The 27,787-nt window shown below is 46.5% G+C and overlaps 1 protein-coding gene across 1 annotated transcript in view; it reads right to left on the bottom strand.

Moving 5' to 3' along the window:
- Positions 1-3,117: 3,117 nt before the first annotated feature.
- LOC135505158 (metastasis-associated protein MTA3-like) overlaps positions 3,118-27,787 on the bottom strand; it is a 45,522-nt gene continuing 20,852 nt past the window's right edge. Inside the window, exons 10-19 of the mRNA XM_064924290.1 lie at positions 13,105-13,179; positions 12,901-12,959; positions 12,579-12,697; positions 12,268-12,425; positions 11,898-12,120; positions 7,080-7,172; positions 6,771-6,932; positions 6,654-6,682; positions 6,223-6,353; positions 3,118-4,120 (exon numbers count right to left, since the gene is read on the bottom strand). Of these exons, the coding sequence (XP_064780362.1) occupies positions 3,949-4,120; positions 6,223-6,353; positions 6,654-6,682; positions 6,771-6,932; positions 7,080-7,172; positions 11,898-12,120; positions 12,268-12,425; positions 12,579-12,697; positions 12,901-12,959; positions 13,105-13,179 (1,221 nt within the window). The 3' untranslated portion in view covers positions 3,118-3,948. The remainder of the gene's footprint in view (positions 4,121-6,222; positions 6,354-6,653; positions 6,683-6,770; positions 6,933-7,079; positions 7,173-11,897; positions 12,121-12,267; positions 12,426-12,578; positions 12,698-12,900; positions 12,960-13,104; positions 13,180-27,787) is intronic.

The raw sequence follows: 27,787 nt of genomic DNA, 5'->3' as shown, positions 1-27,787 counted from the left end.
ACTGTACTGTCTAATCTGCCAGTGTCTCACACACACACACGCAAACACCCTGAAATCTGAGCACTAATCCATTATGTTGTCATGGCTCAGGGTACACACACACACTGATAAAGACACACTGATTGTGTCCATGGCTGGATGAAAGAAAGGATAGAGGGAGAGAGGAAGGGAAGGAGTAAGGAGAGGTAAGGGACACAGATTTACATTCTCATTGTCAGTTCAGAGATCAGAGACATCTAGGTCACATCATTATTACAATCTTCTGCGTGTTCATTCCCAGTTTACACAGCTTACAGAGCTATATATATATGTAAACACACACACACAAACATTTGAATGCACAATGAAACACTGTTAATAGAAAGAACACACCTATTTAATAAGTCATACTTGATGGTTCTCCCCCTTATCAATGTTATGTTAGCTTTACATTGAGGCTTGCCCCAAACTGGCCCCAATACTATTTTGGGGGGTGCTGGCCTCAGCCATGGAAACACAAAAGTCTGACTCATCAATCATGAATTTAAATATATTTATTGAAAATACTGGTCAGTTTTCAATTCATTAATGACATTTTTATTAATTTCCTGAATCATCTGAATATTCCTATTTTGTAATGGCCCTAACTCGGGTTTAAGAAGCTGTAACCATGAGAAGTTAATACTGGAGAATACTGGGACAAGATATGTAGGCCTATACCACAGATGAAAGGGGTTATGAATATATTTGCCTGTACTGTGGCACTGGGACAAAGGTTTGGGAAGACTGGGTGTGAAATAGACGGGGGGAGGGGGGTAGCGATGTGCTGCCCTCTGGTGGAGAAGGACAGATCATACTAAGTTTGCATTGTTATGATCATGAAACACGCGTTTCTTTTTTTTTTTCTTTATTTAACCTTCATTTAACTAGGCAAGTTATACTTTCATTACGACAGAATGATATATTCACAATGGGGAAAAAATCCCTAACTTCTGCAGCAGTAAATCAATGTTTCCTTTTTACCTTAAAGTAATATATTTCCAACCGGTAGAGAGACCATCTACAACTCTCAGTTGCAACAATCCTAATATAAACAGAAAATGTTCAGCGTTTTCTCTCCTGTTTACAAGTAGGGTGTGCTGTTGAGCAGCAGTTGAAGAGGTATTTGGTATTAATGTCTATGATTTGAACACGGACAGACCCAAAACTTCAGCCTTCATCCCTTTTGGGTTGTAAAATTAGTACAAGCAATAGATCAGTCAGAGCAGAAGTTGTGTATTCTACAGATGAGATGAGCACTTACAAATTGAATTAACCCTTACAAATAAAGAGAGCCGTTTTGAAACTCCAGTATTTGCAACATAGTACACTCGTTTTCAGTACGGGAAAGTCCAGTTGCAGGTACGCCGAATACTGCAGCATCAATTTTTAATTTTACTCATTTATTTAACCAGGTTGGCCAGTTGAGAACAAGTTCTCATTTACAACTGCGACCTGGCCAAGATAAAGCAAAGCAGTGCGACAAAAACAACAACACAGTTACACATGGAATAAACAAACGTACAGTCAATAACACAATAGACAAATCTGTATACAGTGTGTGCAAATGTAGTAAGGAGGTAAGCAAAAAAATAGACCATAGAGGCGAAGTAATTACAATTTAGCATTAACACTGGAGTGATAGATGTGCAGGTAGAAATACTGGTATGCAAAAGTGCAGATGATACACCGCTGTAGCGTGTACTTGAAGTATTTTAACAACTTCTTCTCTGTGGTTCGGTAACCGAGCACCGTTATAAACTCTCGGCTCCAGGTGAGGATCGAACTCACAACCTCGGCATAGTTCTACTGAATACTGTTGTATACCGCAAGCTAACTGGAGGTTTAACGCTAATTAACAGAAACACACGTTAATAATTTCACGTCTGTTGTTTGGGGGAAACGTAGCCGAAGCAGCTGATATTGGGCGTTAGATCCGCCCACTATCTATTGCCGAGCCTTGGGGAAATGTCGACGTTTTCTGTCATTTTTCCTTTTCTACCTTTTTTCCTACTTCTAACAACTTGGTCGCTTGCAGCTAATTGTATCGACATGTCTGACTGACTGGGACGTATGTAGTGAACTTACTGCAGAGGGGAGCAACACGGGAGAGAAAAACGTTACCAAGAGGAGTATACAGAATAGAGAATGCTGGTTCAGAAAAGAGAACAGGTTAATGGGGATTAAAAGCTAAAAACGATTTTCTAATAATATGTTTGCTCTTTCTTTCTAAATACCTAATGTCCTCTGTAATAACAGGGACCGATGGTGGGGCTTGATGGATCTGCCCTACCACCCACTAAGCACACTGTAGAGACACGGTGCACTTTGTGTATTAGGCTACTGTTCATTTCCCAGTATGCTGAGGCAAAGATGATTCTCATATCCCATTTCGCCTATTCGTCTGTGGTTGAGGGGTTCTTATTGAAATGCCTCTGTTAACAATGGGTCTTGTATTGTATGCCCACGGTCTGTGTCCCGTATTGTGTAGTATCATTCACTGGATGTCGGTATGGAGTTTCTTTATGTGTGATAATGAGAATGGAACAGTCTGCCATTAAATCTGTGTTGAAGGCTGGGAGGCAGAATATGAGAAATCACCCTGCATGAAATAACACATAAATCAATGGGAGGGGAGGGGGAGGTGGTGTATTTGTTTTATGTTATGGTCTCACCCAAACAACCCAAGCATAAACACACAGAAATATTAGTTATATCTTTCTCATACAAACAGACACACACCTATACTTGTTGTGCTTTCAAATCGCAAACACACACAGACACATCCCTGCTGTGTGCTGTAATCTTCAGCGTGTGATTGGTGCTCTGAGCAGAGTCTTCATCTTTCTCTGGTTAGTGTTTATTATTGTGTTTCCATGGGATATTTACACCGTCATTCTGATATAAAATACCCAAACCTGAAAACCCAGCCCCCATCCAACATGACAAACAGTCACACACAAACATATGCACGCACACACACAACACACACACATACTAATCCCTGGGACTAGGAGTGTTGAATTAATTCAAGCTTCGGGCCCTCTGAAGGAAAGGACACAAGGAGATACGGAGAGAAGATGAGGAGACAAGTAGAGGAAACTGTTGTTTTTAATCAGCATATTTCATATTTCAACACGTGACATTCATGAACACCAACATAAACAAATCAGGAGGCTTGACCTCAGTGGCATGCTACAGCAGGGGATGTCCTAAATAGCCCCTTATTCCCTTGGGCACTAGATGGCTCTGGCCAAAAGTTGTGCCCTACACAAGGAATAGGATACCAAAGCAGATTAGATCTGTCATGAGTCCCAGGTTCTGTTGAGAAGAGAGGAAGTGTTCTGCCTATAGAAGTGCTAGGTAGAGCATAAAATATCATGTCTAGACTGTACAGAGTTGCAATCGGTATAGTAATATACAATGAGCGTATTTCTATGTTGTTGACTCAGAAGTTAAGAGTGTCGTGGAACTGTAGGATACATAATGATGCAGTTATCTAGTTAGTGATCCGATCCCTTTAACCATCTAGTTTGTGATCAAACCATCCCTGTAAATCCAGCCGACCTGGTTAGTTGATATCAGGTTTGATCTCTCTGACAAACCGAGGATCGCTCACAACCACCAGTCACTGACATGCAGTAGGTACTGAAGAAGAAGAAACATAATCAAGGTCACACACTCACTGGTTTTCTGTCCCAGGGGAGTTGGATGTGTACAGGTGGGAACCCCTTTATGTCTGTCTCCACGGCAACGAAGCACATCCCTTCCTGCCGAGGTGAAGGGTCAGATTCCGAAGAGTTCAGAGGTTCACCTTTTTTTTTTTTAAAGGGGGGCGATGGGGAGGGCGGGGGCTGGGTGAAACTAGGATTAGGGTCTTGCATGTCGAGCTGAGCATAGGCAGGGGACAGGTATGGGAGGGAGATAGGGTCAGTCGTGGATGACAATGGGTCCCCTCATCCGGAGGCTGGGGTGGGGGTGTGGAAGGGCGAGGAGCGGCCCCTGTGGTGGTGCCTGGGAGGCCCTGCGCAGGGCGATCTGCTCACAGGGCTGTCGACAGGCGCGCCTCAGCTGGGACCGAGACAGCAGCCACCTGACCCTCCTGCAGAGACAGGACACGACATCAGGTGGACAGGACATGACATCAGAGGGGAACTCAACAGAACATTAGAACACTGTTAACACATTGGAATAAACAGAGAGAGAAATGAAGTAAAGGGCTGTTGTTTGAGGGAGTCGATTACTGCAGCAGCAGCAGCATCACTCACTCACTCACTCACTCACTCACTCACTCACTCACTCACTTAGGGTTGTTTATCATTTCTCTGAACAGAAAAACATATCAATTACCTCCAGTACAACGCTGGGATTGAATTAGTGCAGGCTAATATAGACACTGTGTGTGAGAGTGTACCACAGGAGGTTGGTGGCACTGTAATTGGGGTGGATGGGCTTGTGGTAATGGCTAGAGCGGAATCAGTGGAATGGTATCAAATACGTCACATGGTTTCATTGTGCTTGATGCCATTCCATTCGCTCCGTTCCAGCCGTTACTATGAGCCGTCCTGCCCTCAGCAGCCTCATGTGGCGTGTACGTGCATATTGTGTTGTTTAGGCCATTGTGTTTTACCGCATCAAGAAAAGAGAGAGAGGGAGATGGAGAGAGAGAGAGATGGGTCCTGAGGGCTGTCCTGTGAATGACTGAGTGTTTATTATAAAGAGTGATGACTGTAATAGAGCTTCTCTGTGTGATATAATCTGTAATATTGATCACTCCATCTAGTGAGGCAGGATATTTGTAGATTTTTTTGCTCGCACTACAGACACTGTAGGTCTGCTAATACAGCACTATTAAAGGCTCATTGCACTCATTTTGTGAAAATATTTACTTGGGGAAAATTGGTATTTATTATTATTTGTATGTATTTTTTCTTTTTCAGGGGGTGCACCCCTACTTCTCACAGCTATGGTCACACACCACCAGCCTGACCTCCTGCTGAGCTCTGATTGGTTCTAATAAAGAATAGAGCATCTACATCATCTGTCGTTAGTGTCGGTCAGCCAAACAGATGAGATGCATTAACATATTCTATTCCTGTGATTCTGGGAAGATGAAGTCTCCTGACACACACACACACACACACACACACACACACACACACACACACACACACACACACACACACACGTAAGTGGATGCTCCAGTAATGCAGTAATGATATTTCCACTGAAACCTGGTCAATCTCAGACAGTTAGTCTGAAATAACCCTTCATCCCGGGAAGCCTGGGGGTGATGATGCGGGTGGCAATGGTTCATGGACACAGTGAGTGTGTGTATGTTTGTGTGTGAGTGCATTATCAAGTTGACTGGACTGTACACTGCACAAGTGAGAAAACAGACTCCACAGGTAACCCAGGTCATGTGTGTGTGTGTGTGTGTGTGTGTGTGTGTGTGTGTGTGTGTGTGTGTGTGTGTGTGCGGGGTGGGGGGGCTTACCGTGAGCAGTTGTGTAACGGCTGCAGCACTGAAATGAGACAAGCAGCCAGTCACTGACAGGAAGGGAAACACACGCCGACCCACGATGCAACAGGGCACAAGAGGTCAGGGGTCAGGGTCTGTATTCCCAAAAGCGTCTCAGAGTAGGAGTGATAGTGCAGGATTTTATGGAACTGATCTGGGATCAGCACTTCTACTCTGAGACACTTATTGAATACAGACCCAGGTGTGGTGCACATTGAGAGTCATGACATCATGTGCGTGTGTTTTGTATGAGATGAGATTATTTGGTTACCTGTGGAGTCCCATTCATCAGCTTGGCAGTGGCCTCAGTCTCAATCCTGTTTACAACCCTGCAGTTGTCTCCTTGTTAGTCCCCTATAAAATATGTTCAACTAACCCTTACCCTAGCAAGTTGTTGCATAGCAAAACTATATCTAAAGACTAATTGGCTCAGTTTGCTCACTCAACTCCTGATGAATCTCAACCCACAGCAGTGATCTGATTATTAATTAAATTTCTACACGCTGATCTCTAGAATTCTATTTCTGTGCTTGGTGAGTCAGGGTTGTCGAAGCTTGTTAGGACACAGCTGCTTCAGCCCAGTCAGCTGTCAGTCACAGGCATAATAAGCCATCACTCTCCAATCACACGCAAGACGGTCGCACGCATCATCAAGCCAGTTGCCAATCAAAGGCCACCCCTACCTGGTCTCCCGGGAGACAAAGAAGAAGCTGTCATCGGGGGCATCGATCAAGTTTGGGCGTCTCTTCCTAATCATGACTCCGCCCCTAGCACTGCCCCTGGTCCCCCCGCCTCCACTGCCACGGCCGTTCTGCTGGGAAGAGCCAATCACAAACAATTACTCCAGAATGAGAAAATCAAATATGAGCACCTCATGATTATCCAATAAAAAAAACTGCCATGCTTAATGATGTAATATTGTAGAGTCAACCTTAAATGTCTGTATTTGAAGTCTATGGTTGGTCTACGGGCAGATTGGTATATTGTGATGTGGTCAGCTGACATGTTATCCTATCCTGGCTGTTTGAGATCTATCATGCGTCTGCAATGTTGTCAGGCAGGAACACCACACATTTAAAGTCCTGTGTTTAGTAAAAGAGAAACTGTTACTCACCACTGGTACCGTTGTCTGGCCTGGGTTTTCTACAGGACACAGGAGACAACATGATAGAGATTATTTGGAGTGTGTGTGATTGCAGGTGTGTGTGCATGTGTGTGTGTGTGTGTGTACCTGGGCGTTTCTCTGGCTCGGCTCTGGTGTGGTGGTGGAAGCTGCGTTTACCCAGAAGGCCATGGGGACCGTGAGGGAGAGAAGAGAGGAGGCGGCGAGGGGGAGGGGCTTGCAGGCCAAGGGTTCGGTGAGAACGTGGGGCGTGTATCGCGGGGCGGGACTCTGGAACACATAGCATCACATGTTTGACCACCCATATTACTCAGTTTTTTTCTATTTGTTGTCATAAGAGAATGTCATTCCTTGGAGACTACTCTTATGTCATACAAACACGTATTTGCTCCATTGTTTAGGCATTGCGTGTGTTACCCAGGAACTGCAGGACGCTGGTCAGGGTGCTCCTCTGGGTGGTCCGGATTCTGGGCGGTCGCCCGACTTGCCCCTCCGACAGCCGCAACATATCTAGACCAATCACCACACAGCAGCTCTACTACTGACCAATCACCAAACAGCGCCAGTGACAGACAAAGCAGCTGTACTATGTCATTCAGTCAAGAATACGGAGAATGTTTCAGACAGAGAAAAGATATGAACATTGCTTCATCTACTGGTGCCTGTGGCATGCTGTGTAGTTGTTTTGAATTGGTGAGCCTCTAATAGAGAATTTATCTGAAAGCTCTGACACTAACCGTTACCAACTCATAGTAACTGCTAATAAAACTGTAAATACCTGCAGTATGAGTTGAAAGAAGTTTGAAAGTGAAACACTGTGTTAGATGACTTACTGTATGAGGTGGTTATGGGTAGATGTAGCAGCAGTGTTAGATGACTTACTGTATGAGGTGGTTATGGGTAGATGTAGCAGCAGTTAGATGACTTACTGTATGAGGTGGTTGTGGGTAGATGTAGCAGCAGTGTTAGATGACTTACTGTATGAGGTGGTTATGGGTAGATGTAGCAGCAGTGTTAGATGACTTACTGTATGAGGTGGTTATGGGTAGATGTAGCAGCAGTGTTAGATGACTTACTGTATGAGGTGGTTGTGGGTAGATGTAGCAGCAGTGTTAGATGACTTACTGTATGAGGTGGTTGTGGGTAGATGTAGCAGCAGTGTTAGATGACTTACTGTATGAGGTGGTTATGGGTAGATGTAGCAGCAGTGTTAGATGACTTACTGTATGAGGTGGTTATGGGTAGATGTAGCAGCAGTGTTAGATGACTTACTGTATGAGGTGGTTATGGGTAGATGTAGCAGCAGTGTTAGATGACTTACTGTATGAGGTGGTTATGGGTAGATGTAGCAGCAGTGTTAGATGACTTACTGTATGAGGTGGTTATGGGTAGATGTAGCAGCAGTGTTAGATGACTTACTGTATGAGGTGGTTATGGGTAGATGTAGCAGCAGTGTTAGATGACTTACTGTATGAGGTGGTTATGGGTAGATGTAGCAGCAGTGTTAGATGACTTACTGTATGAGGTGGTTATGGGTAGATGTAGCAGCAGTGTTAGATGACTTACTGTATGAGGTGGTTATGGGTAGATGTAGCAGCAGTGTTAGATGACTTACTGTATGAGGTGGTTATGGTGTTAGATGACTTACTGTAGATGGCAGCAGTGTTAGATGACTTACTGTATGAGGTGGTTATGTAGCAGCAGTGTTAGATGACTTACTGTATGAGGTGGTTATGGGTAGATGTAGCAGCAGTGTTAGATGACTTACTGTATGAGGTGGTTATGGGTAGATGTAGCAGCAGTGTTAGATGACTTACTGTATGAGGTGTTAGTTATGGGTAGAGATGTAGCAGCAGTGTTAGATGACTTACTGTATGAGGTGGTTATGGGTAGATGTAGCAGCAGTGTTAGATGACTTACTGTATGAGGTGGTTATGGGTAGATGTAGCAGCAGTGTTAGATGACTTACTGTATGAGGTGGTTGTGGGTAGATGTAGCAGCAGATGTTAGATGACTTACTGTATGAGGTGGTTATGGGTAGATGTAGCAGCAGTGTTAGATGACTTACTGTATGAGGTGGTTATGGGTAGATGTAGCAGCAGTGTTAGATGACTTACTGTATGAGGTGGTTATGGGTAGATGTAGCAGCAGTGTTAGATGACTTACTGTATGAGGTGGTTATGGGTAGATGTAGCAGCAGTGTTAGATGACTTACTGTATGAGGTGGTTATGGGTAGATGTAGCAGCAGTGTTAGATGACTTACTGTATGAGGTGGTTAGATGACTTACTGGTAGATGTAGCAGCAGTGTTAGATGACTTACTGTATGAGGTGGTTATGGGTAGATGTAGCAGCAGTGTTAGATGACTTACTGTATGAGGTGGTTATGGGTAGATGTAGCAGCAGTGTTAGATGACTTACTGTATGAGGTGGTTATGGGTAGATGTAGCAGCAGTGTTAGATGACTTACTGTATGAGGTGGTTATGGGTAGATGTAGCAGCAGTGTTAGATGACTTACTGTATGAGGTGGTTATGGGTAAATGTAGCAGCAGTGTTAGATGACTTACTGTATGAGGTGGTTATGGGTAGATGTAGCAGCAGTTATGGGTAGATGTAGCAGCAGTGTTAGATGACTTACTGTATGAGGTGGTTGTGTAGATGTATGCAGCAGTGTTAGATGACTTACTGTATGAGGTGGTTATGGGTAGATGTAGCAGCAGTGTTAGATGACAGCAGTGTTAGATGACTGTATGAGGTGGTTATGGGTAGATGTAGCAGCAGTGTTAGATGACTTACTGTATGAGGTGGTTATGGGTAGATGTAGCAGCAGTGTTATGAGGTGGTTATGGGTAGATGTAGTAGCAGTGTGTTAGATGACTTACTGTATGAGGTGGTTATGGGTAGATGTAGCAGCAGAGTTAGATGACTTACTGTATGAGGTGGTTGTGTAGATGTAGCAGCAGTGTTATGAGGTGGTTATGGGTAGATGTAGCAGCAGTGTTAGATGACTTACTGTATGAGGTGGTTATGGGTAGATGTAGCAGCAGTGTTAGATGACTTACTGTATGAGGTGGTTGTGTAGATGTAGCAGCAGTGTTAGATGACTTACTGTATGAGGTGGTTATGGGTAGATGTAGCAGCAGTGTTAGATGACTTACTGTATGAGGTGGTTGTGTAGATGTAGCAGCAGTGTTATGAGGTGGTTATGGGTAGATGTAGTAGCAGTGTGTTAGATGACTTACTGTATTAGGTGGTTATGTGTAAATGTAGCAGCAGTGTTAGATGACTTACTGTATGAGGTGGTTGTGGGTAGATGTAGCAGCAGTGTTATGAGGTGGTTATGGGTAGATGTAGCAGCAGTGTTAGATGACTTACTGTATGAGGTGGTTATGGGTAGATGTAGCAGCAGTGTTAGATGACTTACTGTATGAGGTGGTTATGGGTAGATGTAGCAGCAGTGTTAGATGACTTACTGTATGAGGTGGTTGTGGGTAGATGTAGCAGCAGTGTTATGAGGTGGTTATGGGTAGATGTAGCAGCAGTGTTAGATGACTTACTGTATGAGGTGGTTGTGTAGATGTAGCAGCAGTGTTATGAGGTGGTTATGGGTAGATGTAGCAGCAGTGTTAGATGACTTACTGTATGAGGTGGTTGTGTAGATGTAGCAGCAGTGTTAGATGACTTACTGTATGAGGTGGTTATGGGTAGATGTAGCAGCAGTGTTAGATGACTTACTGTATGAGGTGGTTGTGTAGATGTAGCAGCAGTGTTAGATGACTGGTTATGGGTAGATGTAGCAGCAGTGTTAGATGACTTACTGTATGAGGTGGTTGTGGGTAGATGTAGCAGCAGTGTTAGATGACTTACTGTATGAGGTGGTTATGGGTAGATGTAGCAGCAGTGTTAGATGACTTACTAGATGACTTACTGTATGAGGTGGTTGTGTAGATGTAGCAGCAGAGCTCACACACTAAATATATAAGCGTAACCCTTACAACATGCACACGGTGAGGGTGTGACTGGGGTGTGATGGAAGCAGGCAGAGAAGGGTGGAGTCCATGCTGCAGTAGGGGCGGCCCTTGTCTGGTCCTCTGACCAATCGGTGAGTGTGGTGGCGTGATGACAGGTACACAGACAAATGAAGCACAAGGACTCAAGAGAGGATGGTTTCAGCTGTGACTTTATTACAGTTACCACTGTCACATTCACAGAGAGAGGGATGGAGAGAGGAAGAGAGCGAGACGGAGAAAGATGAGAAGAATGGAGAGAGGAAGAGACGAAGAGAGAGACAATGGGAGAGATGAAGAGCAAGAGACAGAGATAAATAGGAGGTAGGAGAAATAGAAGTGAGTCCATATGACTGGAACAGAGGAACATCCTAATATGGGCATGTGAGAGTGGCTTACAGGACGGAATGGGAGCACGTGTGGGGGTCGGCTTGGCAAGACAGAAACAGGAAATAAAAAAAAACGAGCTTTAAACTCAGAAAGAAAAGCTGAGAATAGAAGGCTGTGGTCATTTTCATAAAGCCACTACTGCCTGAACTCACCCATCTACATTCCTCCCTCCCTGCTTGCCATCAGATGAGCTCTAATGAAACTTATCTCAAATCAATCACGCCGACCACTCGTCTCTCATACACACAATTCCTTGCAGAAAAAGCACACCAAGGCTCATCAATGTAACACGCACTGTGCTGTGCAAAATAGAGCTTCTCTTTAGTAAAATATGTCTCCTCCACTTCTAACTAACCTTAGCAAATATACGCTGACATTCTGCAACTATCATCTACTCTGGCCCGGGGAATAGGGAGAGCTTCCATTATGTGTGTTTGTGTATGGGTGAGCATGTGTAGGACGTGTGTGCGGGGCAGGCATGTGTACAAAACCACCCGTTCTGAGAAATGTTTGGAGAAGAGTTTGTGCTCGTATGGATTTCAAACGGCTGTTCAGTTGATATCGACAAAAAGGAACCAAAAACAGACCTAGACAGACGGATGAACAGATGGTGAAACTCAAAAGTCATGAGGACCGCCAGTCTTTATTGGAAACGGGGAGGGAATACAAAAAACAGAATAATAATATAATACAATATAACAAAAACAGAGAGAGAAACAGACAGAGGGTGGGAGGAGAGGGGGTGAAAGGGGGGCGTCAAGGTGAAGGAGGGGGCGGTGTGTGTGTGTGTGTGTATGTGTGTGTGGAGGCAGAAGTTAGGAATTGAAGGAGCTCTTACACGCAGCCTTTATGGCTCCACAGTTAATGGGCACAAAGGGGCGCCGCGCAGCGCGTCGCAGTCTGATGATGTCGCGGCACATGTGGCGTGCCAGCTTGGTGAGGCGGGTTGCCTGCAGCAGGAAGGCCTGCTTTGTCTTCGTGGAGGACTTGGGGCTGCCGCTGTTACGCACCGGCACCATGTGACTGGACTGGCGGGGGCCGTGGCCACGCGACCGAGGCTCCTAGAGGGAGAGAGCGCCAACATGAGCACCTGTTCTGCATGACGGAGAAAAACAACTGTCCTACATTATATATTTATCAGAATGTTCAGTAACATTGATTGAGCAGAATAAGCCCCTGGGGTACAGTAGTTAAAGGTGAGGTTTTACGTTGGGCACAGGGCTGGGTGGGGTCTTCTCCTCGGGCCCCTCCGCTCTGCTTGGCATCTTAAGGCCACCATACTTCTTCCAGTACATCCAGCACGACACACACAGGCGACACTGCATGTTGGGTGGCCCCCACGAGTACCACTGGGCTGATTGCGTCGCTGTACACACACACACACACACACACACACACACACACACACACACACACATTCTGCATGTTAGGACTCATACACCTCATCAAAGCACAATCAATAAACATGATCAATATCTAACAGTTGAGTGTTTAAGATGAGGGATGGAGGTCTACTTACAGTAGCAGCTCTCGCAGGCTCGTCCTCCCCCCGCTGCATGGTAGGCTCCAGGACCCGCCCCATTCACCGTCGCCATCTTCCCATTGGTCACTGAGATCTGGTTAGGGTTGGGCTTATTGCTGCGAAACAAGAGGGAGGTAGATACACAACAAATCTTCAACATGAATCCTCTAACTGTCTATGGACATGATTGTGCACCAACACTCACACACAAACACTTAGACAGACACTCAATAAAACGCACACACACACACACACACACACACACACACACACACACACACACACACACACACACACACACACACACACACACACTTACTATGTGGGGATGTAAACCTGCTTCAGTTTGCTTTCTGCTTCTGCTGCCTTCAGTCTCTTCTACTCCGACAGAAAGACAGAGAGGAGGGTTAGACTACTAGCCAATAAGACCAGAGGACAGCTTGGCACTGGATGCTGCGGTGTGGCTAACAGCTAGGTTAACTAGGTTAGCTAGCAGGAGTGGGTTAGAGATACGGAGACTGACCTGCTGTACGTATCGGTCTGTTGTCTTCCACATGTAATAATACTCTATTATACTGGTCAGAGACTTCCACGGTAGCTAAAGAGAAGGAAAAGGAGAGAGATGGTATTAACGTATATGTTTTTTATGTCTGCGTCAGATCCCTCATGGATATTGATGAGCAGGCCGACCAGGGTTATTCTGCAACCTACTCATCAGACGCAAACACACACACAAATAAGATGGCGCCATACTGTATGGCTGCCATCTTGCGAGCGCCAACCCAACTTTGCTATTTAGTGATTATTTTAGCATTTATCCTTACTTTTTTTTTTTGCACAAAATGACTGACAAGAACGTTTGAACATCAGATCGGCTGTTACTAACCTACTTCGGGCATCAACTCATCTGCTCGTTGTATAATTCTGACCCAATTTTCCCGGCTATCCAAGAGGAAATGTCGGCGACAAAGAAGCAGGAGAGGGGAGCCCTAGCAAGATTACGGCAAAGGGAAAACCGGCCACTTCTTCCCTCCATTCTATTGGCCAATGTAGTCTCTGAATAATAAGATGGGTGTTCTCCGATCGTAGATGTTCTACCAACAGGACTCTAGAAACTGCAATATTCTCTGCTTTTCTGAAACGTGGCTTTCAGACAAGATAATCCCCTGCGGCTATATCCAAATCAAAGTATTTCCCATTCACTGAGCAGACAGGACATTGGATTCAGGGAAGTTAAGAGGGGGAGGGGTATTCCTCTTCATCAACAACAAATGGTGTGCTGAACTCTCGACCCATTGTTCACCCGTCGTGGAATACCTGATGGTCAAATGTCAACCTTTTATCTCCCAAGAGTTTTCAGCTGTTATTGTGACTGCTGTGTATACATATATAACGAGGCTATAAACAAGCAGAAAACCATACACCCCGGAGGCTGCTTTCCTTCTGCGTCATTAAGACATTTAGAGGTCTGCGCGGGACTGATGTATTAATCCCGCTCCCACAGCTTTTCATACCGCACCTGCCCACATCTGCTGGCTTCCTGTCCGACTCCCACCCGCCCACACCTGCTGGCTTCCTGTCCGACTCCCACCCGCCCACACCTGCTGGCTTCCTGTCCGACTCCCACCCGCCCACAGCTGCTGGCTTCCTGTCCGACTCCCACCCGCCCACACCTGCTGGCTTTCTGTCCGACTCCCACCCGCCCACACCTGCTGGCTTTCTGTCCGACTCCCACCCGCCCACACCTGCTGGCTTCCTGTCAGACTCCCACCCGCCCACACCTGCTGGCTTTCTGTCCGACTCCCACCCGCCCACACCTGCTGGCTTCCTGTCCGACTCCCACCCGCCCACACCTGCTGGCTTCCTGTCCGACTCCCACCCGCCCACACCTGCTGGCTCCCTGTCAGACTCTCACCCGCCCACACCTGCAGGCTTCCTGTCCGACTCCCACCTGCCCACACCTGCTGGCTCCCTGTCAGACTCTCACCCGCCCACAACTGCTGGCTTCCTGTCCGACTCCCACCCGCCCACACCTGCTGGCTTCCTGTCCGACTCCCACCCGCCCACACCTGCTGGCTTCCTGTCCGACTCCCACCCGCCCACACCTGCTGGCTTTCTGTCCGACTCCCACCCGCCCACACCTGCTGGCTTCCTGTCCGACTCCCACCCGCCCACACCTGCTGGCTTCCTTCCAGAGGACAAAAATCAGTTAACCACCTAACTGAGGAACTCAATTTAACCTTGCGCAATACCCTAGGTACAGTTGCACCCCTAAAAACAAAAAACATTTCTCATAAGAAACTAGCTCCCAGGTATACAGAAAATACCCGAGCTCTGAAGCAAGCTTCCAGAAAATTGGAATGGAAATGGCGCCACGCCAAACTGGAAGTCTTCCGACTAGCTTGGAAAGGAAGTACCATGCATTATTGAAGAGCCCTCACTGCTGCCCGATCATCCTATTTTTCCAACTTCAATGAGGAAAATAAGAACAATCCGAAATGTATTTTTGATACTGTCGCAAAGCCAACTAAAAAGCAGCATTCCCCAAGTGAGGATGGCTTTCACTTCAGCAGTAATAAATTCATTAACTTCTTTGAGGATAATATCATTATTATTAGAAAGCAAATTACGGACTCCTCTTTAAATCTGCATATTCCTTCAAAGCTCAGTTGTCCGGAGTCTGCACAACTCTGCCAGGACCTAGGATCAAGAGAGACACTCAAGTGTTTTAGTACTATATCTCTTGACACAATGATGAAAATAATCATGGCCTCTAAACCATCAAGCTGCATACTGGACCCTATTCCAACTAAACTACTGAAAGAGCTGCATCCTGTGCTTGGCCCTCCTATGTCGAACATAATAAACGGCTCTCTATCCACCGGAAGTGTACCAAACTCACTAAAAGTGGCAGTAATAAAGCCTCTCTTGAAAAAGCCAAACCTTGACCAAGAAAATATAAAAAACTAAAATCGGCCTATTTTGAATCTTCGATTCCTCTAAATGTTTTGCGCAGGAACTCACTGCCTTCCTGAAGACAAACAATGTATACGAAATGCTTCAGTCTGGTTTTAGACCCCATCATAGCACTGAGACTGCACTTGTGAAGGTGGTAAATTACCTTTTGATGGCATCAGACCGAGGCTCTGCATCTGTCCTCGTGCTCCTAGACCTTAGTGCTGCTTTTGATACCATCGATCACCACATTCTTTTGGAGAGATTGGAAACCCAAATTGGTCTACACGGACAAGTTCTGGCCTGGTTTAGATCTTATCTGTCGGAAAGATATCAGTTTGTCTCTGTGAATGGTTTGGCCTCTGACAAATCAACTGTAAATTTTGGTGTTCCTCAAGGTTCCGTTTTAGGACCACTATTGTTTTCACTATATATTTTACTTCTCGGGAATGTCATTCAAAAACATAATGTTAACTTTCACTGCTATGTGGATGACACACAGCTGTACATTTCAATGAAACATGGTGAAGCCCCAAAATTGCCCTCGCTAGAAGCCTGTGTTTCAGACATAAGGAAGTGGATGGCTGCAAACTTTCTACTTTTAAACTCGGACAAAACAGAGATGCTTGTTCTAGATCCCAAGAAACAAAGAGATCTTCTGTTGAATCTGACAATTAATCTTAAAATTTGATCATATTACTCCAGTGCTAGCCTCCCTACACTGGCTTCCTGTCAAGGCAAGGGCTGATTTCAAGGTTTTACTGCTAACCTACAAAGCATTACATGAGCTTGCTCCTACCTATCTCTCTGATTTGGTCCTGCCGTACATACCTACACATACACTACGGCCACAAAACGCAGGCCTCCTAATTGTCCCTTGAATTTCTAAGCAAACAGCTGGAGGCAGGGCTTTCTCCTAAAGAGCTCCATTTTTATGGAATGGTCTGCCTACCAATGTGAGAGACGCAGACTCAGTCTCAACCTTTAAGTCTTTACTGAAGACTCATCTCTTCAGTGGGTCATATGATTGAGTGTCGTCTGGCCCAGGAGTGTGAAGGTGAACGGAAAGGCTCTGGAGCAACGAACCACCCTTGCTGTCCCTGCTTGGCCGGTTTCCCTCTTTCCACTGGGATTCTCTGCCTCTAACCCTATTACAGTGGCTGAGTCACTGGCTTACTGGTGCTCTTTCATGCCGTCCCTAGGAGGGGTGCGTCACTTGAGTGGGTTGAGTCACTGATGTGTTCTTCCTGTCTGGGTTGGCGCCCACCCCTTGGGTTGTGCCGTGGCGGAGATCTTTGTGGGCTATACTCGGCCTTGTCTCAGGATGGTAAGTTAGTGGTTGAAGATATCCCTCTCGTGGTGTGGGGGCTGTGCTTTGGCATAGTGGGTGGGGTTATATACTTCCTGTTTGGCCCTGTCCGGGGGTATCATCGGAAGGGGCCACAGTGTCTCCTGACCCCTCCCGTCTCAGCCTCCAGTATTTTATGCTGCAGTAGTTTATGTGTCGGGGGCTAGGGTCAGTTTGTTATTTTGGGGCGGCAGGGAAGCCTAGTGGTTAGAGCGTTGGACTAGTAACCGAAAGGTTGCAAGTTCAAATCCCCGAGCTGACAAGGTACAAATCCATCGTTCTGCCCCTGAACAGGCAGTTAACCCACTGTTCCTAGGCCGTCATTGAAAATAAGAATTTGTTCTTAACTGACTTGCCTAGTTAAATAAAGGTAAAATGAAAAAAATATCTGGAGTACTTCTCCTGTCTTATCCGGTGTCCTGTGTGAATTTAAGTATGCTCTCTCTAATTCTCTCTCTCGGAGGACCTGAGGACTACCTGCCATGATGACTTCTTGCTGTCCCAAGTCCACCTGGCCGTGCTGCTGCTCTAGTTTCAACTGGCCGTGGCTATGGAATCCTGACCTGTTCACCGGACGTGCTACCTGTCCCAGACCTATTATTTGACCATGCTGGTAATTTATGAACATCTTGGCCATGTTCTGTTATAATCTCCACCCGGCACAGTCACCCCATATGGCACAGCCATATGACTGGCCACCCCTCATATCCTGATTCCTCTCTAGGTTTCTTCCTAGGTTTTGGTCTTTCTAGGGAGTTTTTCCTAGCCAACATGCTTCAACACCTGCATTGCTTGCTGTTTGGGGTTTTAGGCTGGGTTTCTGTACAGCACTTTGAGATATCAGCTGATGTACGAAGGGCTATATAAGTAAATTTGATTTGATTTTGAAGGCTAAAAGAAATGGTCGTCGAGTGCGTTCGGAACAGAGAATAAAGGGGGCAGGTTTCTGGGCATGGAAGGATAGATTCAAGGCATAATGTACAGACAAGGGTATGGTAAGATGTGAGTACAGTGGAGGTAAGCCTCGGCGAGCTGGAGGCACGGAGATTCAGACAGCTAGCAGGCCGGGGCTAGCAGATCGGCCTCGGGGACGTCGCAACGGGGTGGGCCTGTTGAAACCCCTCGGACGGTTACGCCGGCAGACCAGTCATGTTGGATCGGCAGGGCTCCGTGTCGGCAGCAAAGGGTCCAGGCCAATTGGCAAAAGAGGTATTGAAGCCCAGGAATTCTTGATAGATCTATTCGGCTAGCCGGGAGATGGGCATAGATTCGAGGCTAGCTCCAGGCTAACTGGTGCTTGTTTCGGGACATAGAAGTTAGCCAGGAGTAGCCACTTGAATAGCAGCTAACTGCGATGATCCGGAGTAAAGGTTCAGAGCTTGCGGTAGGAATCTGGAGATATGATGGAGGAAAGCAGTCCGATATGCTCTGGGTTGATGTCACGCTGTGCAGGCTGGCAGGACTTGACTTGGCTGAAGCTGGCAGATGTCCCAGTTAACGGCGATGGCTAACTAGCAGTGGCTAACTGACTACTACCTGGCTTGCTTGAATGGGGTTACGGTTCTAAAGTATAAAAAAATAGCAGATCCATATAGCATTGGGTGAGGCAGGTTGCAGGAGAGTATGTTCAGTTCGTAGATGGATTTTTTTTAATAAAAAATATATCCGAAGAAAGAAATTATATATACAGTTGAAGTCGGAAGTTTACATACACTTAGGTTGCATTCATTAAAACTCGTTTTTCAACCACTCCAAAAATGTATTGTTGTTAACAAACTATAGTTTTGGCAAGTCGGTTAGGACATCTACTTTGTGCATGACACAAGTAATTTTTCCAACAATTGTTTACAGACAAATTATTTAACTTATAACTCATTGTATCACAATTCCAGTGGGTCAGAAGTTTGCATACACTAAGTTGACTGTGCCTTTAAACAGCTCGGAAGATTCCAGAAAATTATGTCATGGCTTTAGAAGCTTCTGATAGGCTAATTGACATCATTTGAGTCAATTGGAGGTGTACCTGTGGATGTATTTCAAGGCCTACCTTCTAACTCAGTGCCTCTTTGCTTGACATCATGGGAATTTCTAAAGAAATCAGCCAAGACCTCCACAAGGCACCAAAATTGTAGACCTCCATTAGTTTGGTTCATCCTTGAGAGCAATTTCCAAACGTTCATCTGTACAAACAATAGTACGCAAGTATAAACACCATGGGACCACGCAGCCATCATACTGCTCAGGAAGGAAACGCGTTCTGTCTCCTAGAGATGAATGCACTTTGGTGCAAAAAGTGCAAATCAATCCCAGAACAACAGCAAAGGATCTTGTGAAGATGCTGGAGGAAACAGGTACAAAAGTATCTATATCCACATAACCTGAAAGGCCGCTCAGGAAGGAAGAAGCCACTGCTCCAAAACCGCCATAAAAAAGCCAGACTACGGTTTGCAACTGCACATGGGGACAAAAATTTTACTTTTTGGAGAAATGTCCTCTGGTCTGATGAAACAAAAATAGAACTGTTTGACCATAATGACCATCGTTGTGTTTGGAGGAAAAAGGGGGATGCTTGCAAGCTGAAAAACACCATCCCAACCGTGAAGCACGGGGGTGGCAGCATCATGTTGTGGGGGTGCTTTGCTGCAGGAGGGACTGGTGCACTTCACAAAATAGATGGCTTCATGAGGTAGGAATATTATGAGGATATATTGAAGCAACATCTCAAGACATCAGTCAGGAAGTTAAAGTTTTATTTTTTATTATTTGTATCCCCGGATTCCCACCGCAAACGGAACATTCTCACCTGGATCGTCACAACTAGCTAACTAGCTAACCGCAACCCCGGATGATTACTCCTGGCTAGCGTTTCCATCTACTTAGCTTGAAGCTAGCCCGGCCAGAGCTCCTGTGCTACCACCGAAGCATACTCCTGGGCTACAATATCAGGACCCAAGACCGGTCTATCGATGTCACCGCATGAAGAGGCATAAACAGACTTAACCCCTTGCTATCTGCTTGCTTGCTAATTCGGCCTGCTAACTGCTAGCTTGCTCAGCCCCTGTCTGCTAACTGCTAGCTTGTTTAGCCCCGGCCTACTAACTGTTAGCTTGTTAGCACAGGCCTGCTAACTGTCTGAACCGCCGCGTCCCCAGCCAGCCCAACCACTCACTGGACCCATATTTACTTTCAATCTCTTTTCGATTTTTAATTCGATTATACCTCCCGGTAACCTGCCTCACCCAATGTGATACGGAATCGCTATTATTTTTAATTTTTAGAACACATTCAAGAACCTCCAGAAGCTAACCAGCTAACTAGCTACAAGCTATTTAGTCATTGTTAGCCACTGCTAGCGGCTTTTACCTTCTGCACAGCCAGCCAGTTTTTTCTTACCTGGATAATACTCGCCAGTCCAGCTTCCCTGCCCCATCCACCGCTGCCCCCTGGACACTGATCACTTGGCTACATAGCTGATGCATGCTGGACTGTCCATTAATCACGGTACTCCATTCTGCTTGTTTATGTTTCATCTGTCGGCCCCAGCCGCACTCAGGCTCTGTGTGTAGTTAATCCGACCATCCCTGCCTAGTCAACGCCATTTTACCTGCTGTTGTTGTCTCACCTACTGTTTTAGATAGCTCTCCCATTTCAACACCTGTGATTACTGTATGCCTCGCTTTATGTCTCTCTCAAATGTCAATATGCCTTGCATACTGTTGTTCAGGTTAGTTATCATTGTTTTAGTTTACAATGGAGCCCCTAGTTCCACTCTTCATACCCCTGATACCCCCTTTGTCCCACCTCCCACACATGCGGTGACCTCACTCATTACAACCAGCATGTCCAGAGATACAACCTCTCTCATCATCACCCAGTGCCTGGGCTTACCTCCGCTGTACCCGCACCCCACCATACCCCTGTCTGCGCATTATGCCCTGAATATATTCTACCATGCCCAGAAATCTGCTCCTTTTATTCTTTGTCCGCAACGCTCTAGGCGACCTGTTTTGATAGCCTTTAGCCGCACCCTCATACTACTCCTCCTCTGTTCCGCGGGTGATGTGGAGGTAAACCCAGGCCCTGCATGTCCCCAGGCACCCTCATTTGTTGACTTCTGTGATCGAAAAAGCCTTGGTTTCATGCATGTCAACATCAGAAGCCTACTCCCTGAGTTTGTTTTACACACTGCTTTAGCACACTCTGCTAACCCTGATGTCCTTGTCGTGTCTGAATCCTGGCTCAGGAAGGCCACCAAAAATTCTGAGATTTCCATACCCAACTATAGCATTTTCCATCAAGATAGAACTGCCAAAGGGGGAGGAGTTGCAGTACTGCAGAGATAGCCTGCAAAGTAATGTCATACTTTCCAGGTTCATACCCAAACAGTTCGAACTACTAATCTTAAAAATGTATCTCTCCAGAAATAAGTCTCTCACTGTTGCCGCCTGCGACCGACCCCCCTCAGCTCCCAGCTGTGCCCTGGAAACCATTTGTGAATTGATAGCCCCCCCATCTAGCTTAAGAGTTTGTTCTGTTAGGTGACGTAAACTGGGATATGCTTAACACACCAGCAGTCCTACAATCTAAGCTAGATGCCCTCAATCTCACACAAATCATCAAGGAACCCACCAGATACAACCCTAAATCTGTAAACAAGGGCACCCTCATAGACGTCATCCTGACCAGCTGGCCATCCAAATACACCTCCGCCGTCTTCAACCAGGATCTCAGCGATCACTGCCTCATTGCCTGTATCCGCTACGGAGCCGCAGTCAAACGACCACCCCTCATCAATGTCAAACGCTCCCTAAAACACTTCTGTGAGCAGGCCTTTCTAATCGACCTGGCCCGGGTATCCTGGAAGGACCTCATCCCGTCAGTTGAGGATGCCTTGTCATTCTTTAAAAGTAACTTCCTCACCATTTTAGATAAGCATGCTCCGTTCAGAAAATGCAGAACTAAGAACAGATATAGCCCTTGGTTCACTCCAGACCTGACTGCCCTCGACCAGCACAAAAACATCCTGTGGCGGACTGCAATAGCATCGAATAGTCCCCGCAATATGCAACTGTTCAGGGAAGTCAGGAACCAATATACGCAGTCAGTCAGGAAAGCTAAGGCCAGCTTCTTCAGGCAGAAGTTTGCATCCTGTAGCTCCAACTCCAAAAAGTTCTGGGACACTGTGAAGTCCATGGAGAACAAGAGCACCTCCTCCCAGCTGCCCACTGCACTGAGGCTAGGTAACACGGTCACCACCGATAAATCCATGATTATCAAAAACTTCATCAAGCATTTCTCAACGGCTGGCCATGCCTTCCGCCTGGCCATGCCTTCCGCCTGGCTACTCCAACCTCGGCCAACAGCTCCGCCCCCCCCCCCCGCAGCTACTCGCCCAAGCCTCTCCAGGTTCTCCTTTACCCAAATCCAGATAGCAGATGCTCTGAAAGAGCTGCAAAACCTGGACCCGTACAAATCAGCTGGGCTTGACAATCTGGACCCTCTCTTTCATATCGTCTAAGATCCCCAGGGATTGGAAAGCTGCCGCAGTCATCCCCCTCTTCAAAGGGGGAGACACCCTGGACCCAAACTGTTACAGACCTATAACCATCCTGCCCTGCCTATCTAAGGTATTCGAAAGCCAAGTCAACAGGTCACTGACCATCTCGAATCACACCGTACCTTCTCTGCTGTGCAATCTGGTTTCCGAGCCGGTCACTGGTGCATCTCAGCCACGCTCAAGGTACTAAACGATATCATAATGGCCATCGATAAAAGACAGTACTGTGCAGCCGTCTTCATCGACCTTGCCAAGGCTTTCGACTCTGTCAATTACCATATTCTTATCGGCAGACTCCGTAGCCTTGGTTTTTCTGATGACTGCCTTGCCTGGTTCACCAACTACTTTGCAGACAGAGTGCAGTGTGTCAAATCGGAGGGCATGCTGTCCGGTCCTCTGGCAGTCTCTATGGGGGTGCCACAGGGTTCAATTCTCGGGCCGAGTCTTTTCTCTGTATATATCAATGATGTTGCTCTTGCTGCAGGCGATTCCCTGATCCACCTCTACGCAGACGACACCATTCTATATACTTCCGTCCCGTCCTTGGACACTGTGCTATCTAACCTCCAAATAAGCTTCAATGCCATACAACCCTCCTTCCGTGGCCTCCAACTGCTCTTAAACGCTAGCAAAACCAAATGCATGCTTTTCAACCGTTTGCTGCCTGCACCTGCACGCCTGACTAGTATCACCACCCTGGATGGTTCCGACCTTGAATATGTGGACATCTATAAGTACCTAGGTGTCTGGCTAGACTGTAAACTCTCCTTCCAGACTCATATCAAACATCTCCAATCGAAAATCAAATCTAGAGTCGGCTTTCTATTCCGCAACAAAGCCTCCTTCACTCACGCCGCCAAACTTACCCTAGTAAAACTGACTATCCTACCGATCCTCGACTTCGGCGACGTCATCTACAAAATAGCCTCCAACACTCTACTCAGCAAACTGGATGCAGTTTATCACAGTGCCATCCGTTTTGTCACTAAAGCACCTTATACCACCCACCACTGCGACTTGTATGCTCTAGTCGGCTGGCCCTCGCTACATATTCGTCGCCAGATCCACTGGTTCCAGGTCATCTACAAGTCCATGCTAGGTAAAGCTCCTCCTTATCTCAGTTCACTGGTCACGATGGCAACACCCACCCGTAGCACGCGCTCCAGCAGGTGTATCTCACTGATCATCCCTAAAGCCAACACCTCATTTGGCCGCCTTTCGTTCCAGTTCTCTGCTGCCTGTGACTGGAACGAATTGCAAAAATCGCTGAAGTTGGAGACTTTTATCTCCCTCACCAACTTCAAACATCTGCTATCTGAGCAGCTAACCGATCGCTGCAGCTGTACATAGTCTTATCGGTAAATAGCCCACCCAATTTTACCTACCTCATCCCCATACTGTTTTTTTAAATTTAATTTTCTGCTCTTTTGCACACCAGTATCTCTACCTGCACATGACCATCTGATCATTTATCACTCTAGTGTTAATCTGCAGAATTGTAATTATTTGCCTACCTCCTCATGCCTTTTACACACAATGTATATAGACTCTTTTTTTTCAACTGTGTTATTGACTTGTTTATTGTTTACTCCATGTGTAACTCTGTGTTGCCTGTTCACACTGCTATGCTTTATCTTGGCCAGGTCGCAGTTGCAAATGAGAACTTGTTCTCAACTAGCCTACCTGGTTAAATAAAGGTGAAATAAAAAAATAAAATTAAAAAAAGCTTGGTCACAAATGGGTCTTCCAAATAGACAATGACCCCAAGCATACTTCCAAAGTTTTGACAAAATGGCTTAAGGACAACACAGTCAAGGTATTGGAGTGGCCATCACAAAGCCCTGACCTCAATCCTATAGAACATTTGTGAGCAGAACTGAAAAGGCGTGTGCGAGCAAGGAGGCCGATAAGTTACACCAGCTCTGTCAGGAGGGATGGGCCAAAATTCACACAACTTGTTGGGAAGCTTGTGGAAGGCTACCCGAAAGGTTTGACCCAAGTTAAACAATTTAAAGGCAATGCTACCAAATACTAATTGAGTGCATGTAAACTTCTGACCCACTGGGAATGTGATGAAAGCTGAAATGAATCGTTCTCTCTACTATTATTCTAACATTTCACATTCTTAAAATAAAGTGGTGATCCTAACTGACCTAAGACAGGGAACTTTTACCAGGATTAAATGTCAGGAATTGTGAAAAACAGATTAAATGTATTTGGCTAAGGTGTATGTTCTCTCTTTTCCGGTTCCGGGTTGGAGCGAGCGGTCGCATCTACACTTCGGTCCGCAGGTAGTATAACTTTTCATTACATTTTCATTACATTTCATTATAGTACAACGGTTTGATTTGTCTAATCTTAGCAATTTCTTCTTAGCTAGCTACATAGCCGTCTTTGTATCAAAGATAATTGCGTAATTATCGTATTTCGTCGTCCTAACGTAGTCTACACTGCTATCTGCCCAGCAGCTAGCTAACGTCTACTAGCACTGTAGAAACTATTACACTCAACTGAACGACTCGATTAGTGTAGTGTTAGCTAGCTACATAGCTGTCTTTGCTGTCTTCGTATCCAAGATAATTGTGTAGTTTAGAGTGTGTAGACTTAGAGTGATTATCTTAATTTACCGAGGTTAGCTAGCCAGCTATTTGTCGTCCTTAACGTAGGAGATACTGCTAGCTAGCTAGCCAACAGCTAGCTAACGTCTACTGAATAGAACTTCAACAACCCGGTCAACATTCCGCTTCGCTCCACAGGTAGTATCACATTTTCATTTCACTTCATTACAGTACAACGGTTTGATTTGTTTGATCGTAGCTAGCTAGCTACATAGCCGTCTTTGTATCTAAGACAATTGTGTAGTCTAGAGCGATTTTCTAGGTTAGCTAGCCAGCTATTGTCGTTCTTTTAACGTAACGTAACGTAATCAACACTGCTTGCTAGCCAGCTAGCCCCCGAATAGCAGCACTGTAGAAACTATTACACTCGACGGAACGACTTGATTAGTGTAGTGTCAACAACGCAGCCACTGCCAGCTAGCCTACTCCAGCAGTACTGTATCATTTCAATCATTTTAGTCAATAAGATTCTTGCTACGTAAGCTTAACTTTCTGAACATTCGAGACGTGTAGTCCACTTGTCATTCCAATCTCCTTTGCATTACCGTTGCCTCTTCTGTAGCCTGTCAACTATGTGTCTATCTATCCCTGTTCTCTCCTCTCTGCACAGACCATACAAACGCTCCACACCGCGTGGCCGCGGCCACCCTAATCTGGTGGTCCCAGCGCGCACGACCCACGTGGAGTTCCAGGTCTCCGGTAGCCTCTGGAACTGCCGATCTGGCCAACAAGGCAGACTTCATCTCAGCCTATGCCTCCCTCCAGTCCCTCGACTTCTTGGCACTGACGGAAACATGGATCACCACAGATAACACTGCTACTCCTACTGCTCTCTCTTCGTCCGCCCACGTGTTCTCGCACACCCCGAGAGCTTCTGGTCAGCGGGGTGGTGGCACCGGGATCCTCATCTCTCCCAAGTGGTCATTCTCTTTCTCCCCTTACCCATCTGTCTATCGCCTCCTTTGAATTCCATGCTGTCACAGTTACCAGCCCTTTCAAGCTTAACATCCTTATCATTTATCGCCCTCCAGGTTCCCTCGGAGAGTTCATCAATGAGCTTGATGCCTTGATAAGCTCCTTTCCTGAGGACGGCTCACCTCTCACTGTCCTGGGCGACTTTAACCTCCCCACGTCTACCTTTGACTCATTCCTCTCTGCCTCCTTCTTTCCACTCCTCTCTTCTTTTGACCTCACCCTCTCACCTTCCCCCCTACTCACAAGGCAGGCAATACACTCGACCTCATCTTTACTAGATGCTGTTCTTCCACTAACCTCATTGCAACTCCCTCCAAGTCTCCGACCACTACCTTGTATCCTTTTCCCTCTCGCTCTCATCCAACACTTCCCACACTGCCCCTACTCGGATGGTATCGCGCCGTCCCAACCTTCGCTCTCTCTCCCCGCTACTCTCTCCTCTTCCATCCTATCATCTCTTCCCTCTGCTCATACCTTCTCCAACCTATCTCCTGATTCTGCCTCCTCAACCCTCCTCTTTCCCTTTCTGCATTCTTTGACTCTCTATGTCCCCTATCCTCCAGGCCGGCTCGGTCCTCCCCTCCCGCTCCGTGGCTCGACGACTCATTGCGAGCTCACAGAACAGTGCTCTGGGCAGCCGAGCGGAAATGGAGGAAAACTACGCCTCCCTGCGGACCTGGCATCCTTTCACTCCCTCCTCTCTACATTTTCCTCCTCTGTCTCTGCTGCTAAAGCCACTTTCTACCACTCTAAATTCCAAGCATCTGCCTCTAACCCTAGGAAGCTCTTTGCCACCTTCTCCTCCCTCCTGAATCCTCCTCCCTCTCTGCAGATGACTTCGTCAACCATTTTGAAAAGAAGGTCGACGACATCCGATCCTCGTTTGCTAAGTCAAACGACACCGCTGGTTCTGCTCACACTGCCCTACCCTGTGCTCTGACCTCTTTCTCCCCTCTCTCTCCAGATGAAATCTCGCTTCTTGTGAAGGCCGGCCGCCCAACAACCTGCCCGCTTGACCCTATCCCCTCCTCTCTTCTCCAGACCATTTCCGGAGACCTTCTCCCTTACCTCACCTCGCTCATCCCTGACCGCTGGCTACGTCCCTTCCGTCTTCAAGAGAGCGAGAGTTGCACCCCTTCTGAAAAAACCTACATTCGATCCCTCCGATGTCAACAACTACAGACCAGTATCCCTTCTTTCTTTTCTCTCCAAAACTCTTGAACGTGCCGTCCTTGGCCAGCTCTCCCGCTATCTCTCTCAGAATGACCTTCTTGATCCAAATCAGTCAGGTTTCAAGACTAGTCATTCAACTGAGACTGCTCTTCTCTGTATCACGGAGGCGCTCCGCACTGCTAAAGCTAACTCTCTCTCCTCTGCTCTCATCCTTCTAGACCTATCGGCTGCCTTCGATACTGTGAACCATCAGATCCTCCTCTCCACCCTCTCCGAGTTGGGCATCTCCGGCGCGGCCCACGCTTGGATTGCGTCCTACCTGACAGGTCGCTCCTACCAGGTGGCGTGGCGAGAATCTGTCTCCTCGCCACGCGCTCTCACCACTGGGGTCCCCAGGGCTCTGTTCTAGGCCCTCTCCTATTCTCGCTATACACCAAGTCACTTGGCTCTGTCATAACCTCACATGGTCTCTCCTATCATTGCTATGCAGACGACACACAATTAATCTTCTCCTTTCCCCCTTCTGATGACCAGGTGGCGAATCGCATCTCTGCATGTCTGGCAGACATATCAGTGTGGA

Source organism: Oncorhynchus masou, chromosome 18, assembly GCF_036934945.1.
Source record: "Oncorhynchus masou masou isolate Uvic2021 chromosome 18, UVic_Omas_1.1, whole genome shotgun sequence".
NCBI lineage: Eukaryota > Metazoa > Chordata > Actinopteri > Salmoniformes > Salmonidae > Oncorhynchus > Oncorhynchus masou.
This window is presented reverse-complemented; position numbering and strand designations above follow the sequence as displayed.